General features: G+C 44.3%; 3 protein-coding genes across 3 annotated transcripts in view; 2 read left to right on the top strand and 1 right to left on the bottom strand.

Moving 5' to 3' along the window:
• LOC142817741 (uncharacterized) overlaps window positions 1–18,241 on the top strand; it is a 29,086-nt gene extending 10,845 nt beyond the window's left edge. Inside the window, exons 2-7 of the mRNA XM_075895253.1 lie at window positions 1,487–1,630; window positions 2,722–2,964; window positions 5,716–6,180; window positions 7,608–8,433; window positions 9,222–9,382; window positions 10,530–18,241. Of these exons, the coding sequence (XP_075751368.1) occupies window positions 1,487–1,630; window positions 2,722–2,964; window positions 5,716–6,180; window positions 7,608–8,433; window positions 9,222–9,382; window positions 10,530–11,464 (2,774 nt within the window). The 3' untranslated portion in view covers window positions 11,465–18,241. The remainder of the gene's footprint in view (window positions 1–1,486; window positions 1,631–2,721; window positions 2,965–5,715; window positions 6,181–7,607; window positions 8,434–9,221; window positions 9,383–10,529) is intronic.
• LOC142817743 (nectin-3-like protein) lies at window positions 11,364–19,925 on the bottom strand. Its single transcript, XM_075895255.1, has 6 exons — window positions 19,579–19,925; window positions 17,037–17,147; window positions 16,391–16,585; window positions 14,405–14,695; window positions 13,330–13,608; window positions 11,364–12,248 (listed from the first exon to the last, which is right to left on the bottom strand). The coding sequence occupies exons 1-6, from the start codon at window positions 19,676–19,678 to the stop codon at window positions 12,154–12,156; spliced, it is 1,071 nt and encodes a 356-aa protein (XP_075751370.1). The 5' UTR covers window positions 19,679–19,925; the 3' UTR covers window positions 11,364–12,153.
• The window catches only part of LOC142817742 (uncharacterized), a 51,352-nt gene continuing 48,951 nt past the window's right edge, over window positions 19,226–21,626 (top strand). The window contains exon 1 of the mRNA XM_075895254.1: window positions 19,226–19,768. Within this exon, the coding sequence (XP_075751369.1) occupies window positions 19,748–19,768 (21 nt within the window). The 5' untranslated portion in view covers window positions 19,226–19,747. The remainder of the gene's footprint in view (window positions 19,769–21,626) is intronic.

Raw genomic sequence — 21,626 nt, 5'->3', positions numbered from 1 at the left:
AGAATTTTAACCAGCGCAATCACAGTTCGTTGATTCTGCATTTTTATAAACGTGCTGAACATTTTGTCAGACCTCCGTCTGACGAAAAAGTCGCAGTTGGCGATGATTCATGACAAACGAAGGTGACCGTTCAAACACGGACTGAAGGCAACAGATCAAGGCAACACAAACTCCGCAGTAGTTCCGCAAGTATTTGTTTCTAGTCGGTCACCTCGCCATGCGGACAAATTACTATCTAGAACAAAGGGAATTACTTTTTAAGTGGCTCCTACAGGGCTATGATGAATATTACTTGTTTTGGGGCATTTTTTAAGTCTGTGCTATTTTTCTGGGGGCTTCAATACTTGGTTAAAAAGAAGCATGGTAAGAAAATGAAAACACGACACGAACGGGGCCCCATAACACTCGGTTTGCACATTTCGAAGTGTGAGCATCCTACAAATCTGTGCCATTATAGTGGGCGAGAAGGTAAGCGTTCCTAAAACAAATAATAGAAGGCAGACTGAGTCGTACTTTATAGCTCAGGCATTTGTGAGCAGAGTACAGTTCAAATAAAATGTCCAGAAATTCAAACGCGAACAACTGGAACAACATCAAGACGTTATTTAGTTTACGCTCTCACCGATATATTTAACAATGGTTGATTCAGGTTATGTGACGTAGTAGCGACTGCTACATGCTTAGAAACGTGTAATTAAGCAATTATATGTCGTGAGTGTACTTAACAATGGCTGATAAGAGTTAGCTGCTTTTAGTGTTTCAATTCCTGAGCACAGTACACTTGCCTGTCTCACGTCTGGTGATCGAACAATCAACATTGTTCCTAATACGTTACTACACGTACTCGCTCAATTTTGGCAGAGTTCTTCATAGTGGGTATCAGTCATTCATGAAAGAACACCAAGCAAACAGCATAACCTCCATTATTATATAATTAAACAACATTTTATATGACAACTCAATTATTGGCCAACCCCCACAGTGGGTGTGAGCCTCAGCAGAAAGAGTACAAGAACATTAACCTCGAAAATTAGAGGTAGCTTTTACAAAATTTCTATGCCGCATACCCACTTCTAATTTTTTCATAGATGTGTGCTCTGGCCTTCTATATGCTATTACTGTCAAGAACCTGAAAATATTGATCATATTTTGCTCACTCACCATTGCGAAAATCATTTTAAAAACGTATTCAGAAGCTTAAAAATTGCTCTGAATTTCGAAAACATTCTTTCCTTTGGCGTGTTTTCTACGGGCTTCCAGAACCGGAGTGTCTGCTTAGCCATACGCAAATTTCTTGTAAATTTTAGAAGAATTCTCTGTTAACAGAATTTCCTGCATACTGTAGGGTTACTGTATTACTCTATGTAGTACATTCATTTTTAAGGTCTTGTTTATTCTTGTTGCGATTGATTTCATTTTTATCTGTTTTCGAATGCTCAAACTTTGTTGTAAGCTAACCACCGGTTCCATGGCCGCTCCCTCGTAGTGGGTAGAAGCCACAAATCAAGCTACAAGCAAGCAAGTAAACCTCTCTCGGAAAAGAAGAAGCATCTCGGGTTGGCAAGTGTTGTGAAATATTTCCCTGCTTCCCTGAAAAACACGTCCTGCAGAGCTGGGCTTTCCGCTTGTGGTGAGTGGCTTTTTTAGAAGTTCCTTTACCTAGCAGAACTGTTTCAACTTGTGTGAATTTTGTGAATTTATTCCTTGACTATCACCATATTCTTGCACAAATCATGGAGCTGCCTTCGCTTCCAAAAGCTCAACCTTCGTACGCGAGATAGATGGTATGTCTGACTTTTCTTAGTTTATTTTGATAGTACGTAGTTGTGTGTGGACGCTGATATCCCGTTAGCAAAACATCAACGCAGTAATAATAAAAGACAAAGCTCACAATACAATAATTTGCGTAGCCAGCCGCTTTCTTTGTAGTCTTGCAGGGTACTAACACGAAAAAATATACTTTAGGTGAACCTTTTGTAATGACGGCCCAGCTACCCATTACCTGTTTGTATGCTTCCTCTTGTAGACGCGCGCAAGGATTATCAATTACCGAGCTTCAGCGCAAGGCCGCCGCGTTCGTGCCATACTGACCGAGCTCAAAATAAACAGGCCTTGTCATGGAGGCAAAAATGAAAATAAAGTGACTATGTGCTTCTGAAAGGCATACCTTAAGTTCCCCGATTTTGGTGAGAATAGGCGGAAAGTAAACAACTTTTGATATTCCAATAAAGTTAACTCGGCCGCTGTCATATATTGAAAACACTACATGCCGTTAACCCTTGATTGAAGCACGTGACGGTACAGGTATGACGAAAAAAACGTAACGGGGTGTTGGCGTCCCCTTTCGGTGGTTAGGAGAGGGGGGGGGGGTGGGACTAACCTCCACCTTTTGCCTACCCCGTGTTCCCGCCACGCTTGCTCAGCTTGAATAAGGTAGGTTAACAACAAATGTTATTGAATGTCTGACTTTCGCAAATCAAGATGACTCCTTGCGGTTATTCGGTGACCATACTGAAAGCTCTCATCACTGGCAATTCCTGCTAGGCTGAACAGAACGTTTTCGTTCAGGAAATAAAAATAAGGTCACGAATGCGCAGATTGTGAACGTAAGACACAAGCACTAGCTTACATAATTGTTGTTCAATAATTGCCCATAGGCAAAAATTGAGCACAATCCTGAGGCAAGTGAATTACACACCGTTGCTTTTTTCTCCATCGCAGTTGTCTCCAGAATTGGTGGAAATAAAAAAAAAATGAAGCGGAGGGCGGCAGAAAAGGGCAAGGCGAGATTATCAGTATCCGCTCCTGAACTAAGCGCTCGGCCGAGTAGGTCTTTCTCAAGCGCAGCTGCACCCTGGGCGTCTCCTTCGGTACCCTGCATGACAGGAACGGGACCCGAACCATGGTGGAGAGCTCCAATGTTCGACGTTATGAGCAGCATGGGACTATTATCACCGTTGGCCGGTATACTTGTTTGTTCGTTCGTTTCTTTGTTTGTATTGTTAACCCTAAAAGGATCATTCAAACAAGGGGTTAACACTCAAATACAGCTCAGCAAGAAAAAAAATACGTGACATGAGTATAAATATGTTTTAAAGGGCACTGCTTACTTCAAAAATATAAAAAAGTAAAAATAGAAAAAAACGCACAAACGCACTCTTCGCATCCACAGCGTGACCTTAATTATTAGCGTTTATATATTAAAAATACCCAATGATCCGAATAGTCAAGAGCATGGAGCTAGTTCAAGAATGCAGTGAGAGAAGTAGAGAAAACCAGTGAATCGGTCCTCATCGTATACTCATCAATTACTCGTGGGAAATAGCTATACTATAATAGTCTATTCGCGTCAATGGAGGTTCAGTAAACATATGCTATACCTGTGCCTCAAACGTGGATTTTGTGGTGATCTGAAAACGTCGGGCCCGTTGATCTTAAGCCTATAATTGACAATAACGAAACAAATAATAATTGTTCTACTGCTGTTCTTAATTCTAAAGCAGGAAGATTTGCGTTTCGGCAAAGTTCATTAGGGAAGAGACCGCGACGATATCAGTTAAATATGAATCAAGCTGCTAGACGTCGGACTTGATTATATTTGCGTCGATTCATTGCCGTGCGAGAGCCCAACGCTATTTTACCATATTTTATGAAGGGTCTTCTTATGGTTGTATATGCTAAGTTTTTAATTTGAAAAATTTCACTACGTAGCTTGCGCATTGAAGGTTTCAATTTTAAGCAAGTAAATATTAGCACTGACATCATGCCATCCCGTAAAAACACATCACTGTCCGTAATGTTTTGAATTATGATGTATATGACTGCAGTGTGAACACTTCAAGTTCAATCATTTAATGGTTTCGTCAAAGCTTATGACGGTGTTTCATTTTACGATAATGTAAACAAAATGACTGCGCATTTAAGGTCGCATTTACATATACAAGAATGAAAGACTCTCTGAGATTATTTTTGAACGGCTTTTCCCTCTTCTGGCTATCACATTTATTAGGACAAATGCATATATCAAACCAAGTCCAATAAATCAATCAAGTTTGATGCCTCGGCTAGGCTTACGGTGGCTATCCTCGCCGGGCTGGCGTTTTATACACTGTACTTACAGAGAGCTGCATGTCTATTTCGCGTCTGGTGCTTCACGTTGGCACATGCCAGGCTAATTTCATATGCAATATGCACATAGGACTGGCACTTTGAACATTTATAAAAGAGCGTCTAAGTTACACACCAACAGCGAAGTATGCTGAATGGTTGATAGCGTGAGCGCTGTGCCATGTAAAAGTAGAATTTGTACGTGCGGTCTTCTGTAACTATGTTAAATGACGCTCAATAGTAGCGCGTTTATGGAAACATTTCCTGCAGAAAATTCTGTAAACCATGATGCTTTTCGACGTCTTACGCAAACGTATAAAAGTTCGGCGCATTCGCGTGCGGGCATTTCAGAAACTGAATTCTCACGTTCTATCTACATTAGCAGCAGGCAACAATGCAATGATACAAGAACTTATCCAAAACTTCGGTGCGGTGGTTTTCTGTTTTAGTGATCTCTAGTGCGCATCACAAGACTTCCATTCAAATTAAATTAAAAGTTTTATTTACCAAAAAAAACTGGAAGGTTGCCAAGGCTAGAAGCCGTGAGGACGGCTTGACAAAGACCCTGGTGACCTGTACATACACATGGCAGTAATGGGGAAATCATTCGAGGAGCACAAGTACAAACAAAATTAACCATTCACCATCTCCGTAATGGAATCTGAAATAACTTCACGCAATCAGACGTGGATTATTTTTCGCCCTTCCGACACCTGTGTTTTTTCTTCTCTTGCTGCCCACATTTTTATCTCATTACATCAAGGCTAACTCATGACACACTGTGACTACAAACTCATCTCTTTACCATGCTTTCGTATATCTCTAACTTTTGGGTATCGGGTCCACGGACACTGGACGCAGTGAACAACGATTTTCGCTTAACCAGCATTAATTCGATTAGTCCTGCCTTGTCGCGTCGAAAACGTGGGCGTCGCGTAAAAGTATATGATTTGTTGTATGTACGTGACAAGCTGACGTGAGCAATTTGGCCTCAGTTGCGAGACTTCATTCGTAAGAAACGAATGACTTTCCTTATTTGTACTTCCAGTACAATGGTGTTTGTTATGTACAACAGCATTTCATTTCTAAACCGTCTGCTTGTTGAGCGACAGAGACATCGGGATATTTGAATGCATGTCTCTTTTTTCTCACATTTCAATCACCAGCTGTAAAATTCACAGAGTCCCTCAGCCATCCACCGAAGATGACTCAACTGCGACAAGCGTTCATTTTTTTCTCCTTTTTGTCAGTTGATGTTCTGATATTCCTTTGCCCCCCTCAAAAACTTTCTACATCTCACAGGGTTTCGCGATGGTTCAGTGATTGGGCCATCTTTGGCATACCCTTTATTTCATTGGGTTACGTCATGATGACGTCATATGGTAATTTTATCACGTGATTATTAGTTTTTCATCACTCATATTGATACGACTGATGGGTGACGCCGATCATTGATTTTGCAATTTTACGAGGCATGCAATACACTATATAGAAAATATTCTCTATAGTAAATCCACCATACTAAGTGCTTCCCCGGATATGATTTTTACAAAATTCATAGGTCTCTGAATTTTGTTTTTCTTTTTTTGAAAGTGTCCTTTTTTTCAGATACCAGAGTCACTGATGGTGCCGATTTCGAAATGTCTGACACACTGCGAGGACCGAGTGAGTACAGGTGGCCTGGGCAGAAAATGACACCTCGACGTCAAACGCCAGCAGGGTACCCACATCCAGTAAGGAGGATGACTGCCGCATCTTCTTCGAGGGAAAGACGTTTTCCGCATGGGGCGAACATGGAACCTGGCTTAAGTTGGATGAGGCCAGGACATGACGGCAGAAATAGGCCGGGAATGCCTTACAGGATGTCCGGTATGATGCCGGGAATGATGCCTAGAATGATGCCTGGTAGAATGCCTGGTATGGTGCCCGGCATGATGCCCAGAATGATGCCTGGTATGATGCCTGCGATGATGTCCGGTATGGTGCCCGGTATGGTGCCTGCTGCCTACCCAGGCATTACTCCAGGAATTTCCATGGTACCAGGAGCACCTATGATGCCTTCCGTATTACCAGGTAAGAACCCATTCTTTCCAATTTCGCTTCTTAACCCACACGACCCTGCCTTCAATTTTCAGTCTGTTCTGTTTTTCTCTTCTCATTGTATCATCATCAGCCAAACTACACCCACTGAAGGGCAAAGGCCCCTCCCATGATCCGCCAATCTACATGGTCTTGTGCTTACTGCCGCCTCGTTATAGCTGCGAACTTTTTAATATCATCGCCACATCAGACTTTCTGTCTCCCCTTTGGGCGTTTGCTTCTGATATAACATGATCGATGACTATTGCATAACTCCAAGAGCATTGAGCCAACATAAACGTTGCGGCCCTTTCTTAGAGTATGAATTTACGATGTAACCGCCATGTCACTTTCCCGATGGTGGTGCACAAAAAATAGAGGCACAAAAGGAACACACCCGACACAGTGCAAACAAACAACTGAGAATGGATTGGAACAAACAGACATGTGCAACCAGTTGCGTGAATACATGTAGAATAAATTATTACATGAGCAGGCAGATCGTATGAATGACCCATTTCCAGAAAAGCTACACCAGTGCCAATTAACGTGACAGAGGTTTTCGCGGCACATGAATCACCAACTTTTTTGATAAAATATGCTTCTTCAATTTCACGCGCTACCCTGAATTTAGATTTCACTGTAGTGTGGCTGAACGAGGGTGCGCAACCACATTCGCTACAATCTACAGGAATGTTTCAGCTCGCCTGTCACTTCAGAGAAGCTTTGTGATCCAAAATCCTATTATTTATATAACGCCATTTCTGTTCAGCATAACACTTCACACACGAAAACGGAATGTCGTACGCCACATCAACGGCTTAATCGACTTTGTTTTGCACCTGTCCTTGACCTGGCAAAAACCCGTGCCTTGTTTCTCACCATCGAGCTTCCTCTCCACAGCCGTGTAAACGCTGCCTAAATTGTTGCCAGCCGAAAAGAAAACACAATTTTATGCCTCGCTCCATTTTTCTCTAAACGGTGTCAGACACCATGTTGGTACAGAACTATTGCAACGTGAAGTTGTCGTATTTGTCAACTGACTGTCATGATGTGAATTCATGTTGTTATGTTTAAGTGAAACTGCCTCAAATAAAGCATTAACAAGTGGACATAATGTTAGTTTTGTGTCTATTTGTATCTGTTTTCATTTGCGCTGTTTTACCTATGCAAATGTATGAGCTGGCTCCTCGTACTCAGGCATAATCGAGGTGGTAGTTGGTTGTATATGGGCACGTTGTCTTAGTTGATGCGGAAACAACAGAAGGAACATCAGCCATCACCTCGAGCCAAATTATTTTGGCGTCATTGCTGCTTTTTTTTACTAGACCGCGTTTCCGTGCATTGTTATCCAGTTAAGGTTGTAGTTCCACATATTATCACTTCGCAAGTAACCAACGCACAACCTCGTATCGTTACAGTGCCGATCGGTGGAGGTACCGGCGGGGGCGGTTCGAGGACTACCGTCATACCAATGCCGCTTCCGATGCCGATGCCCCTACCTCTGCCATCGCCAGGTGGTGGCGGTGGCCAGGGCCCAGTTATCCTGGCAGGCACGTCCCCGCCATCTTCTGCTGCCCAACAAGCCTACCCTTGCTCGGCGCCTTGCCACCAACACTACGCTGCTCCTCCTCAGCAGGAGCCGCCACTTAGTCCTTTGGTGGACGCGGCTGCCATTACTATGATGATGCAGCAGATTCGATTGCTGCTGTCTCCACCACCGGCACGAACGCGGCGCTCTAGACAGCGATCGCCTGAGCAAGCTGCTCCTTCTCCTCCGGCACCCGCTACTCTGGGCCCTGGTTTGCCTGAATGTCATCTCCCTTTTCAGTCGATATTACCTCCTCAGGCACCAGTGGAAGGAGGCCCTATTGACTTGGTGGCCGCTCTGCAAGCAATGCTGGCGCAAGCAGAGGGTGTGGATAGCCAGAAAAAGCCCTCCAAGGTGACTGGAAAAAGAAATAAAGCAGGCAAGAAGGCTGAAGAAGACGCGGAGACAAAACATCGCATGGACGGGGGCAAAAAGCCTGTGGAGGAAGGTAAGGAAGCGTACGGTGAAAAGGATAGGGACGGAAAAGAAGAAGAGAAGCAAAGTAGGAAGAAGAAGGAAACCGAAAAGCAAGGAGATGAAGTTAAAAAGGTTGACAGCACTGACGAGAAGCTCAAATCTCCGTCGACACAGGAAGGCACGACCCCTGGTAAAGGGCCAGACCCTAACGCCCCTGCTTTAAGCCTGAATTTTCAGAGGTAAGGCAAGACCAATTTCTAATGCGCATACGCTTAGTCTGTAATCCTTGTCTGCACAGCATCGTGATCATCATAAGCCTGGCTACACTCACAGCAGGACCAAAAGCTTTTTCTATGTTTTGTAAAATAATTTGATTGTGTGCTCGCTGCCATTACTTTTTCATCACAAAATTGTTCATCTTATCTGCCCACCTGACCTGCCGCCTCCTCCTCGCACGCGTACTTTCTCTTGGAATCCAGTCTGTTAGTTTTATTCACCAGTAGTTATCTTGCATTTGTACAATATGCCCTGCTCCTGCCATTACAACCTGTAAAGAACCTGCAAAATGTTTTCAACGTGTTTACAAAACGTGATCGGTAGTCAAAACATCGTAGAACACGTGAGCCAAATACTTTAACACAAAGCACACGGCCTGGAATTCACAATTCTCAAAGTCAACAAGAAAGCACTGCCATTAACGAATGAAGATGATTAAACATAGTTTCATTCACGCCTGCAAACTCAGAACTGTTAGATTTATGAACTGTTTGCGAGGCGGGCTGTGGACATTGCTATCACATCACGGTGTTGATGAAGGACGCCTTCATGAATATTTATACAGTTTTCAGGTCGAAAAAAAGCTGTTTATAAATAACCATGTGCACTTGCAATCTACCACTGCAGGAACAAACACTATGAGGGTGATAATTCTGTTCCGCTGTAAAAAATGGATTGTGAAAAAGCGATCGTCAGTGCCTTTGAAGAATGATGACTGCCTCACTTAAACAGCACAATTTTTCGAGCGCAGCACAACCGAGCTTGGAGATCACCTGCCGACGTCCGATGATGCGACCGTAATTGCAAGCCGTAATGGTTACATCCTCTACGCCTGCTTGGCTATCATCATTTGCATTCTAGTGTTCGTGGTTGCGTTGGCTTTGGTACCTGCACTGCTTCAACACGCAAAAGGTAGTACAGCTTTTTATCTCGATGTTTGCCGATAGAATGTAGAATTAACGATGAAGGAACGACAGGAAGAGTTTTCATAATCAGGTGGTGACTTCCCGACAACGGATGTCAATGCCGACGTACACTGGTGTAGTTTTTTTTTTGATGAAGTAGAAAGCAGAGAACATAACATCATTCCCACCCTTACATTTGTAGTGAGAACACTAGCTTAGTGAAGCGTCAGGTTCCTCTAGTTGCTTCTGCCATTTCTTACATGTAATTATCAAGGGTGAGTCTTTAAGGTAGAAAAAAATTACGCTGCAATACAGCTGCTGTGCAGGCATTCCTCAAGGTGTTCAAGTTCAAACTCGAATGAAACTTCAAATTGCTTCATAATCTTAGACATCGCTGATAGAATCGAAACGTTTAACAAGAAGTATCAAATACATACATACATACATACATGCATACATACATACATACATACATACATACATACATACATACATACATACATACATACATACATACATACATACATACATACATACATACATACATACATACATACATACATACATACATACATACATACATACATACATGCATACATAAGCCTGTGGTGTACTTATTTACATGATTTTATTCAATGTACCCTCACGGGCATGAGGATTTGCTTATCGGTGGCACTTGTCTGTTGTTGAAATCGAATGAAAGTACACGACTTAAGGTATCGTCACACAGCCACATTCATGCGAAAGCTGTGTTCTGTTCCCTATCAGAAGTGAGGTTTCTTTTACGTTATTTTCATTTGCTCTAATTATTTACTCCTATTTCCTAACTACAGCACTACATTTATTGTCTACAAAAGAGACCCCGTTGCCGGCCCAAACTTCATTAAGTCTGTTGGTTTCACTAGGTTTTCTCGAAAACAAGAAACAAGCCTGTGATTGATTCCTTTTCTTTCGTGGCAGAATAGCACGTATTTTGATATTCTGCTCTAATAACATAATACTTCATTCCATTATAAGCCTGGACTGATAACTACCTCTCAATACGCCACACATGAATTACGTTCTCAGAGTTTCACACTAGTGCACGTTTACTTTCAAGAAAAAAAAAGAGAAGAAACACTCGGCCTTTCTCTATCTATATTTCGTTTACGCAGGAGTCGTTGGTTTTAGAAATCGGCAGGACTTGGAATCAAGTCCCACAGACTGGAACGATACAACACTCACGGAACATGCTACTGACCATGGTGCCACAACGATGAACCCGTTTATGGACATCGTGGAAACCTTCGGCGAAGTCGGTGTCGGTGATGGTCTGCGAGATTTCGAGCTGCCGTCGCCAGAAGGTCCACACAATACAGTGGGGTTCGCACTGGATTGGCTCATGGAGGCTGGGGCCATCATTCAAGCTACAGCGTCCAAGAGACAATCTACTCGCCGCTCGCTTCCTTATTTCAACGAGCGCGGACTACTTCAGAATACTGCAACCTCGCAGTTCGTGACGAAGCACCCTTCGAAGCTGGGCCTAAAAATGGCGGTTAGAAAACACTTCGACTTGCCGCTCCCTCTCGCGGAGAGTGGTGGTGGCGTGGACGCATCTGTCTATCACTCGCTCGTCAACAGTACTGAAAGCGTTAACGTCGCGTCTAGCTTGACGCCCGAGTCCACACTGTCTTCAGCACCTATATCGGTTAAGGCATTGATCGAGCGTACTCTAGCAGCGACGTATTTTGAGGAGGTCGCAAATGCCGATGTTCAAACTAGGCGGAGAGTCGACAAACTTCTCGATGATCGCATGCATCGAGACAGCGCAAGCACTTCTCGGATGTCATTACCTGGCGAAGGTGGTCCTGCCGTTTTCCCAGAATCCGCATATGATGATGACATCTCGGCCGAATACCAGTGGCCTTCAGGCCTTCGAAACACGACGACCCGGAAGCGTCGGATCAATGTCACTCTGAGCTTCCGGTTACCTCAGTTGCCCACGCTTAACCATCGGAGTATTATCATCCGTGGAATGCTTCGTGATTCGACATACAGAGAGGATCGACTTTCGCGTCATAAAAAGGACGGCAGAAATTACGGTATTTAGAATTACTTCAACGGCTATCATTTCCTTTTTTTTTTCTTTCTGCTAAACATGTTCAACTTGAAGCCACACATGTGTCGTTCGGGTTTGGTTTTCGGAACATTTTCATCTTCTTTATTTCTTTTGTTATATAAATCAATTATGTGGATTCGCAGAAAGGCTGCTTGTAGTATATTTAGATATGCCTTTGCATTGAATCAGTTTATTCGTTAAGGAGCGATTGTGGATGGTGCAAATGACCCTGTCTGTTTTAGATGGTTGCTCACTCACTTCATTATTGCTATAGAGAAGCGGGATAGGTTGACTTTCTTGTCATGCACTGATGTTGGAATTTAATATATTATAGAAAATTTTAACTGAATAAGGGCGCACACACAGACACGGACACTAGAGCAGGAAATTGCACAGAACAAGACCAATTGAAAACAATTTCCGAGAGCAATTTAAAGAGCTTTCCAAAAGCACAGACCAAGAGCAGGTATTCAGTTAAAAGATGAACCAATGCCAACTAGCCCAATTACCCGTGCTACTACAATATATAAAATATTGCTCTTACGTACATTTGTGTGCGCTAATCGTCATTACTGTTCTTGGACTAGTTTGTTGATATTTCCATACTATAGGACGCATTTAGGGTCTATATTCTAAATAAAGGAAAAGCTAACTTCAAGAGATCGCCTAATGTGCGCGCATCAGAAATTATGGACTTGCGATGTTAACGATGCGAGAGCAGATAGTGCGAAAACTTGGAAATCAGCTGTCAGTAGCGTCGACAGGTCATAGGCTCCTGCAAAAATGAAAAGAAATAGCGTATTTGTGAGTGGGTTCCTTCATTCGACATTTGGACATCTATTGTTTTCCCGCAGTTATGTTACAATGAGAATTTAAGCACCCCAGATTTCATACATTATAATTTTTACTTTCTTTCATTCAAACACATTATATACTTCGTCTACCAAGTAAGGAAATTGTTCAATTTCCTCTTCGAAATGCGCCATATAGGATGAAAGAGTGTCGTTGATAGGGTTCACTATTGTCTTGCTATTTTGAGCTGCTATTTGCAGAAATAATAGAACGAAACTTAACCATACTGATTTCAAAACAAATTGCTATACCATTTTGTCATAGAAGCCGTACACTGAGTGTTGCTCGCAAAAGTGTCTACATATCCATATGCCACTTGGCGTGTGGTGACATAAACAAATATTCAGCTATATTTACCCACCCCAATCGACATTAGTCTCGTTGGAACCACCATTAGTTAGCACTAGCGCGTATGGTATGGTTACACAAAGCGACAGCTGCTCTGTCAAACGCCTGTACTGACTGTATGGTAGCGCTTACGGCTACGGAAACTCCACTGTTTTGCCTTCTTTTTAAAGTACTGTGGTGGTGTTACAGCCCGTGTTACTGTGTTACGTTACAGTGCACGAGTTTCCAGGGGTGGTGTTTCTCGAATGCTCACGCTATAAATATTCCCGACACATGTTGCATGTACTGTAATCCTCGTGTAGCCAGGAGAGGGGGGGGTCTCCACCTGTCAGTCGATTACTTGTCAGTCGATCGCATTGTTCCTTCCCAACTGAATATATCCGCACTTAACGTGGTTTCGTACGACCTCCAGGATGCATCTTTGACGAAGCGATAATACCCCGTGACGAGATCGTGTGACCTCATGTGATGATGTGATCTTGTGACGTTGTCAATACATAAGAAACTTACTAGAACTTGACGTCGTCGCAGCATTACGCAACGGGCGACCAAAATGACATGAGGTTTTTGTGCCACTTGATTCGCCCGCCATACTTCGCTCAAGCAGTCAACTCTACTAGATGGTTGACGCCCTAAAGAAATGACGTTATTCTTACCAGTAACAGTGACGGTGACGAAGTTGCTCACTGCCACACCACAGCTGTTCCAAGCGCGGCATTGGTAGCTTCCCGAGTCGGAACGATCGAGCTGCGCCCTAGTGAACGGAACCGAAACAGTCGGGACACTAGGCGCTCGGCTGATGCTGAAGACGTGGCCATTGAGATGCCAGCTCACTTCGACTGCTGGGGGATTGGCATCAACTTCGCATTCCATAAAAAGGTCCTCTGCGGAAACGATCTTCGTGGCGTTTACTGTCAGTCGGAGCGAGGGTTTGTCTGCGGTTTCAAAAAACAAGATTAGATAAGCTATGCTTCTCAAAGGCATGGCCCACGATCCTCTAGCAAGTGACTCGACCCGCACGTGGTTCTTTTCATCCCATATTCTTTTTTAAGTTCTTATTAGGTATGTACATGAGCTGCACAGACATGACAGGTCACAAGTACACTTTTTTCAACGCGTGCGGCCGCAATGCGTTAAAACATAACCATAGACAAATAACCTGGACCGAAATTCCGAATACACGTATCAATTAGAGTCATTCTATAGATCAGTACCGACACGCTGCTCAAAACAGGAAGTCCCGTCAAATTTCCTTCACAAATCAGCTATATTGTAAGACTTGAAAGAAGGCCTTCTTGGAAACGTTAACGTTAGCGAACATTGTCCCGCAGTCGTAATGCGTTCCAAGTTTGAGATCGAACACGTGTAGAGACACATTTAAACATTACACAAGGAATGTTGCTATCTTCGTAACGAATACGTTTTTAATAAGCAATATAGCGTGCTTCTCGACGCATGCGCCGCTAGATGTTTCCATAATATCCCCTTTCTTTTCAATTCATATTTGAGTCGTTTGACAATAAGCCGAACAGTTGGCAGTCAGGGCTAGTCCACTGTGCATCTCTTCCGTGTTTACATTGTGCTGTGTTTTACTATGGCGAACCGGACACAACAGAAGAGATGAGTTTGTATCTGCTGGCATGCGTACCTCCTTTCTTCACGAATCCGTATCACCTACAGCACAACTTTCGGCCTTCTAAGATTAACGTACAGAGAACAACGCAATCTCACAGTGAACGTCGACGACGAAGCTGGCGTTCAGCCGGTCTTCGGTGACTGGATGAGCGACGACGCAAGTGATCGTTTTGCCTCGGTCCTTGGCGGACACCGTCAACGTCAGCACGCTGGTGGCAACATCGGCATCCTCCTGTACGTGGGTGAACGTGGCGTCCTGAGGACCTTGGCCACCAACGTACCACGTGACAAGGGGAGCGGGTCTCGAACCCAGAACCTCGCACTCTACGCTGGCGGGTATACCATCTTTGAATGGCCGAGCCCGGATGTGCACTGATGATGCAGGGGCTGGAACGTGGAAGAAGTGTGCATTGCAGGTTCTGTGGCTTTGAACTTGGCATACACGTACCGTAAATTTAGGACACCGGAATTTCTGAAGAGTGCGGAAACACAAGTACAAAGTATTTCTACAATCTAATGTCTGCACATCTAAAGCTACAAGTTTTTTAATGGATGCTCTGAATGCGTCATAAATGGTTGTAAAAGGCACCAAATAAGTTTGTAAAGTCGCATAACGCTCAGACGTACAAAATTTCTAAGCGGGTGCACGAATGAACCTACCACAGTAATTCATTGTTCTGTACACTGTATACCACAAATGTAGTTTTGTAGACTCAGTTGTCATGCTTTGCATCAGCCAACCATGAATACGAACAGATCCCTGCCATACTTACCTGGCTGTCGGAGTAAGCTTTTTCGCCAATAAGGAAAGTCTAAACGTAGCTTCACCCATGTTCTGTCTAGTTTATACCAAAGTATCTAACACATTTCAAACATTTTCCATGCACGTAAGTGATGTTGTTTAGCGCAATACATGGACGGAAGTTTTTAATGAATACTTTTTGTTTCGTCAGTAGCGTTGTTGAAGCTCTCCGTCGTGGGTGATTCAATAATCTACGCCCTTAAACGTGTGTATGCCGGTAATATGTCAACGAAACACTAATAACGTTGTAAAAGTTTCGTTGTATGGGCATAACAAGTGAAGCTTAGGGCTCTTTAAGTGTTTTTGTAGTAGAATGGTTCACTCTCGTAGTAAAGCGCGGTGCCCCTTGAACGTGTCCCTCTCTTCACTCTGATAGTAGCTATCAATATATTAAGTTGAAGACATTTCACTGTGGGAAGTTGGATTACCAGTGGATCTTATACGGACGCACTCTTTGCCACGCACGACCACGCCAACGCAGTGGTTAGACTCTGCTTATGTAGTGAAACACGTACGAAAGACTTAGCGCTGCAGTCAAGTTTTCTGCGCAGCCTTTGAGGTCGTTTCTTCTTTTAGCGATCGATGATGTCACATCATCGCAGCGTGGTTAGATTTGGTGATTGTGACATCAATACATGAATTCGACGTTTTCTAAGAGCACGTCACGTGGCTTTTCATTTATGCTCATGGAGACATGTGGATGGAGGGGACAAATTGGAAGCGTCCTGCAACACTTTTTCAAGTAATCGTTGAATGGCTTCTTTAAATAGGTGTATCACCTCACGAATCGACTGGCGCAGAAATATTAGGAGTCAATCAAGTACGAGCGAGTTTATAAGAATCCATCGCACGCTTTAGGCGTTTTCTCTTTCTTTCTGACCCAATTAGTAGGAGAAAAAACTGCATATAAGCCCGTTCATCAGCGCACGTCATAATTTTGACTCCTCTCTCTCTCTCTCTTTCTTTTTTTTTTTGACAAAGCGTGGCTTACTTTCAGTGTGCCACGGCATCTCGTAGTATAAGGGTCGGTATCGGCTGATAACTGCGCAGTCCTCGATGCAGAAAACCCATTAGCCACGGGAAAGATCTATAGCTTTTTGAGAATTTATTGCAAATTCCAGGCCACATGCAGCGGTTGTGGTCTCTCGATTGGCAACCTTTCGTGGCCATACTGAAAGAATTCTTCGAGTACCTCTAAGCAAGCATACAGCTCCGCTTTGATAACCACGTTTCCCTTTATCTTCGTAGGGCGTCGTCTTCAACAAGAGAGATCCACTTACTCCAGATCTCGAGCTTCACGGTGGTGTTCAATGTGGCTCCCAAAGCGTTGGTAGCAACGCACGTGATAGGGGTATCGCGGTCCCTCCGGGCCAAGTTGTGCCTCGTGAGCTTCGACTGCGTAGGCATGCCTTTGACCTGTAAATGACCCTTGCTGATTGCGGGAGCCGAGTTCCAATACCACGTTAGACGGAAATCTGCAAAAAATGATACAGCTTAAACGCGAACCGTAAAGTGCGTCAACTACATCAAAAGCATACAATAAGTAGCCTAAAAGCAACAAGGGGCTCATAGGTGTGCGTAGGGTGCTCCATAAGGGAAGAGGAGAGGCGAGTTTGACCACAGTGCCCCCCCCCCCCCACAGTTTTATATACTTCCCAATACTATGATACGGTTTTGAGGGGTGTTGAAGTACAGGGCTCCAAAACGTCCGATCATCTGGTCCTAGCTTGCAACAGTACACGGACCATTTTCGCCTCCACCAAACTGCGACAGCTGCGGCCGGGATCGATCCTGCCACCCACGGGCCAGCAGCCCAGCACCAATTTAACTGATGCATGATGGAGGAACGTGCCACTTCTCGCTACACTACTACAAAAGGCACTCTCAGTTAATCGAAAGACGGGAATAGCGCTGCTCTATGTTCACCACTGTTGGCTTTGCAGGTCAGCATCAAGGAATCGCCCTCCATGTAAGGTCCTGCTATGCCTTGAACTTCGTCTCCCTTCTCGTCAAATATGGTCGGCTGGTTAGTGGAACCTGCAAAAGGAATATGGGCGTTTGTTATAGTGTATAATAATCGTCATGTAATAAAAAAAATAACCTGGGGAATATCCTGCTCGATATTTTTTTGTGTGTTCTACTGAAAGCGTATAGTCTAGAATAAATCGTGTAGCGTATAAGAAAGTATGGCTTTCTTTAAGCGTGGAAACAGTTATTATTTTTGTTTTTTTTTTCTAATTTTCGTCATTGGGGTTTTTTGGGGCTATGATTCTCCGAGGTCAATTTTCAGTGGCTTCCTGGTCATTGCGGCTTCCGGGACAATTATTCCGCAGACAATTGCTCTGTCAATGACAGATGCTGTAAGACAGCTTCGTCACCTGGCACGTAGTTATTGTCAGCTGGAGTCAAACACCCCAAACATAAAACATACAAGGCGCCATCAAATAAACCCTTAACTAGAACTTTGACCTCCATCTGGACATCGTCGACGTGAAGCTTCACTTATTTGTCGGCTTTAGTTGGGGGTTGCCTTCGTGAAAGCATATACAACCCGAAGTGGAGTGACCGACAGTGAGGTCTGTGGCACCGAAGAAGACATCGACCATCTGCTAAGCCGTTGCCCTCTGTTTCTCTATGCGAGACGAAAACTTTATGACGCGTTGCTACAATTGGACGATCGGCCACTCTCTGTGCAGACGCTGCGGGAGCACCATCCTCGTCTGTCATCAGCTCAGAAGGAAGTTAAAGCCTTCTTGAGTTTTCTGAGGACTACGAGGCTCTGTGAACGCCTTTGACTTTTGCATATTACCAGTGCCTCATACGCGTCTGCCCGTGTACTGACAATTTCCTCTTATCTTTCCCATCTCTTTCCTCTTTCTCTCATTCTTGTGCTCCCCTTACCTATATTCCCCCAGCGTAGGGCAGCAAACTGTGGCTGGTTAACCCTTCTACCTTCTGTCTTGTAGTTCTTCCTTCCTTCCTCTTTTTCTTACTGTGTCAAGGCAAGCACCAGTATTGAAAAATAAAAGTGGACGAGGTAGGGTGTGACGGGTTGAACAACTATGGCCGCCTGCATGTGAAGATAAGGCATTGTGTTTGCTAAGAACAGATAATGAATGTGACGCCATGCATTCGCAAATGTGCACGTTTCATTCTTTTCATTTCTTATTGGGTTCAAGTTGTCAAGTCTAGAAAGAGACGATAAATTTTGGCTTCTCAAAGTTTTATAAATGTTATATTGTAACTATAATTGAACATTATATTGGTGCATCGTCGACAGCTTTCTTATATTTTTGAATTCAACTTTTGTTTCACGATGTGCTAGATGAATCAGTGGAAAAACATTCATTAAGGTCCTGCAAGAAGCACGCGAACGCGCTCAGGGCTCCCTCATTAGGACATAGAGGCCTATCCTAACAGTCACATCGCTGGCTAAGATAATGCGTTTAACTTTGATCGGTTCCTGTAAAAGCCTACCAAACCCACCCAAGAAATCGTTTGATTAAAAATACCGAGTGATATATGCTTTACCTATGCCTTTCACTGTCAAATCAATGCAGGTACGGAGCAGTTAACTGTACTGACGTAGGGACGATAATGGGAGCACGAAAATCAACATGGTGTTTGTATTGTCCGTTTGTGGTCGTGAAATAAAACGAAAGTTCATAAAATAGAATCGTGCTCTTGCAGGTTTTCTAAGCCTTAACAATATTCCGGAAAGCCGTGACAGACACGTATGTACACGTACGGCTATATACTTCACTCATGGGCCTAGTACTCCCCACTGATAATTTCAGCTTTCATGTTCGTCTTCGAAACTGATACTCGCTGCCCATGCCCCTGGCTTAGGACAGATTGCTCACGCGAGAAGCTTGGATGTAATCGGCCTGGGGTCGATAACAGCACAACTCAAGGCGCGGTGCGAAACCCTGCGCATTCTCACAGCCAAAATCAGATAGCACATGAACGCCCTAGGTAGGAACGGCCCGCTATCGATAACAATAGAACTGGAGGCGCTGCGCTAAAACACACAAGTAAAATTGTCTTGAAGGCGCAGAATCGGAATCTATAGCGCACATCCCGACATTGGTTGCGCGTTTGGCCGAAGTTTATGGGGTACTGCAATTTAACGGGAAGCCAGGCATTGCTCTGGTTGATAAGTACATCCATGGACACGTCTGTGTAGAGCACGCGAACAGCCGTTTTTTGCTCGGCGGGGAGAAACCTTGGGTACAGTATCAGGCTTTTACGCGGCCAGCTTGACAACTAGGCTGTGCATCCTCCTGATACATTACGTCAGAGTCCGAATCTGCCTCAAAGTTTCAGTCCGCAGAGCAAAAACCGGTTGCGATAGCGCTCTACACAGACGTGGCCATGGCTGTACGCTTGCATCGGTTGCAAAATCAAGGCAGAGATGCTACAACTATTGTACTGCAGATTAGTCGACAAGGCTCACTTTTACACGCACCTACGACAAGCAAGGCAGTGGATAAAGTCCGGGAAGCACCATCCTTAAAGGTCGCCTTGCAAACATAAGTCCCTTGGTCTCGCGGCTTCAGCGTCGTCATGGTCAGTGCCGGACTGTCTTCGTGTCCACCGCGGAAGAACGCCCTGCCCTGCCAGTCGGGGCGTGGACGATGCTGATGAGCGGCCTTGCGGTGAGTGTTCTGTAAGCGCCACAAGTGGCCGTTGGTTAGTTATAACTTGGCGCAACAGCATTGGAAAAGTTTTTCTCTTCGTTCAAATGACCGGAGAATGGTACGCTTTCAAAAAAAAGGAAAAACACCATATATTTAGTAGGTTTCGTCGCGTATAGCTACACCAGTCGAGCGCGTGGCCAAGCGCACACGATGGTGATACAACGGCTCCTTGCTAGAGAATGTTTGTGTGCTATCAGGGACAGGTTCGGCTTTTCCGGTGAGTGTGCATCCCCTCGTTTTTACCGGGGTGATATAAGCTTCTGCAAGAACGATTTCGATGACCGAAACAAGCAGATGGGGACGATGAGCATTCTCAGGAACGGCCTCCCTTCCAATAATTCGAAAATAGGACGCGTTCGACGCCACTGTACTGCTTTTCAGTGCAACCGGCCACGCGCTTTTGAGGTGTAGCTCACACTCAGCGCGATAATACCTACTGGTGGGAGGTATTCATAGCTCGCACATGCCGCCACAGACGCTGGTTCTTCACGTAGTATACTTCTAACATGGTGATCTTGATAACGTCAAATCGGCTTATCCTTGCGTCATTTAAACCCGACACCATGGTCTAGTGGCCAAAGCACTCGGCTGCAGACCCGCAGGTGGACGGGATCAAATGCCTGCTGCGACGGTGGCATTTTCAGTGCAGGCAAAAATGCAGTGGGCCCATGTGCTCAGATTTTGGTGAAGGTAAAATACCCCAGTCGGTCGAAATTTTCAGAGCCCGCGACTATGCGGCGTTTTTCTCGTTAAACCCCAACAATGGTTATGGTGTCAGGTTACCTGGTTCATAGCGAAATCGAATGCCGCTTTGAAACAAACACCTGTTCGCATGAAAAGCGAGAGGGCCTGCATGCAACGCGTATACTAATAATATTACCGTGACATCGGAAAATTCGGGTCAAACCATGTTACTACTTTAATATGGCGTGCTCATCGACGTCAGTTCCAACTATCTATGCGTCATATCTGCTTTTATCACTGGTCGTGGTAAGGTTACAATAATCGAGCTTTGTTGTGCCTTCGTGACAGCGTCATAAATATGTTCCCATCAACATTTCACAGCCAAATTGCATATGAATAGCTACTGGCGTAGCACGCCCGCGGTCAAATCATGGATGCGTTGACAATTTTAGGCGACTCCATCGACGACTCTTTCACAAGTGTCACGATGCTGTGCGGTGGCACCTCCCGCTAATCGCCGAGCCTCTTTGTCTCGTGACATCTTGCCTGCGCGGTTACCAGGAGTTGCCTTTTGAGGCGTGTCGTTCACTCGGAGAACGAAAAGTTGGTATAGACTGAACAGCAATGCGCAGAGAAGTGACAATGGGCATGAAAACACAATGACGCCGCTGGCTTCAGTGACTTTCATCTCCACAGTTACGGAAAGCCCCCGAATTTCCCGCTAGACAATTTGGAAACTACAATCTTGATGGTGATCACTATCGGCAGCGTTTTTCAATCTGGATGGTAGCTACATTAGTAAATTTTAACCGCTACACTACAGTCATCCATTGCAGTCTCACCTTCTGGATATCTTTTTTTATATTATACAACTGAGGCTTCGGTTGTCCAATGCGCTGCCGTCTACACGGGGAACCAACTGATCCTTAAAACCCTCGCTAATAATTTTTCTCCCGAGATTTGAAAAATGTTTTGTTCACATAAACCTTTGTTCAACTGATACTTGGAGGGTCTAAATTGAAACTTGGAGGCTCGTAAAAATTCGCACAGTTTGAAGGCGTTGTTGCAAGAATGTCCTCAAATTACATTACAATTTTTAATAAGCCAAATGAATTACTTTTCATTTTTCTGT

This window comes from Rhipicephalus microplus, chromosome 5 (assembly GCF_043290135.1).
Source record: "Rhipicephalus microplus isolate Deutch F79 chromosome 5, USDA_Rmic, whole genome shotgun sequence".
Taxonomy (NCBI): Eukaryota; Metazoa; Arthropoda; class Arachnida; order Ixodida; family Ixodidae; genus Rhipicephalus; species Rhipicephalus microplus.
The sequence above is the reverse complement of the archived record's forward strand: the minus strand, read 5'-3'. Positions and strand labels throughout refer to the sequence as shown.

What these genes read in the sequence shown, in the direction of transcription:
- LOC142817743 (XM_075895255.1), bottom strand. Translation starts at nt 19,678, where the DNA reads ATGACGACGCTGAAGCCGCGAGACCAAGGGACTTATGTTTGCAAGGCG. An exon ending in GACCTGCAAAGCCAACAGTG is followed by an intron (nt 16,586 to 17,036) that starts GTGAACATAGAG and finishes CATTTTTTGCAG; the next exon opens with ATTTCCGTCTAACGTGGTAT. An exon ending in CGTGAAGCTCGAGATCTGGA is followed by an intron (nt 14,696 to 16,390) that starts GTAAGTGGATCT and finishes TCCACGTTCCAG; the next exon opens with CCCCTGCATCATCAGTGCAC.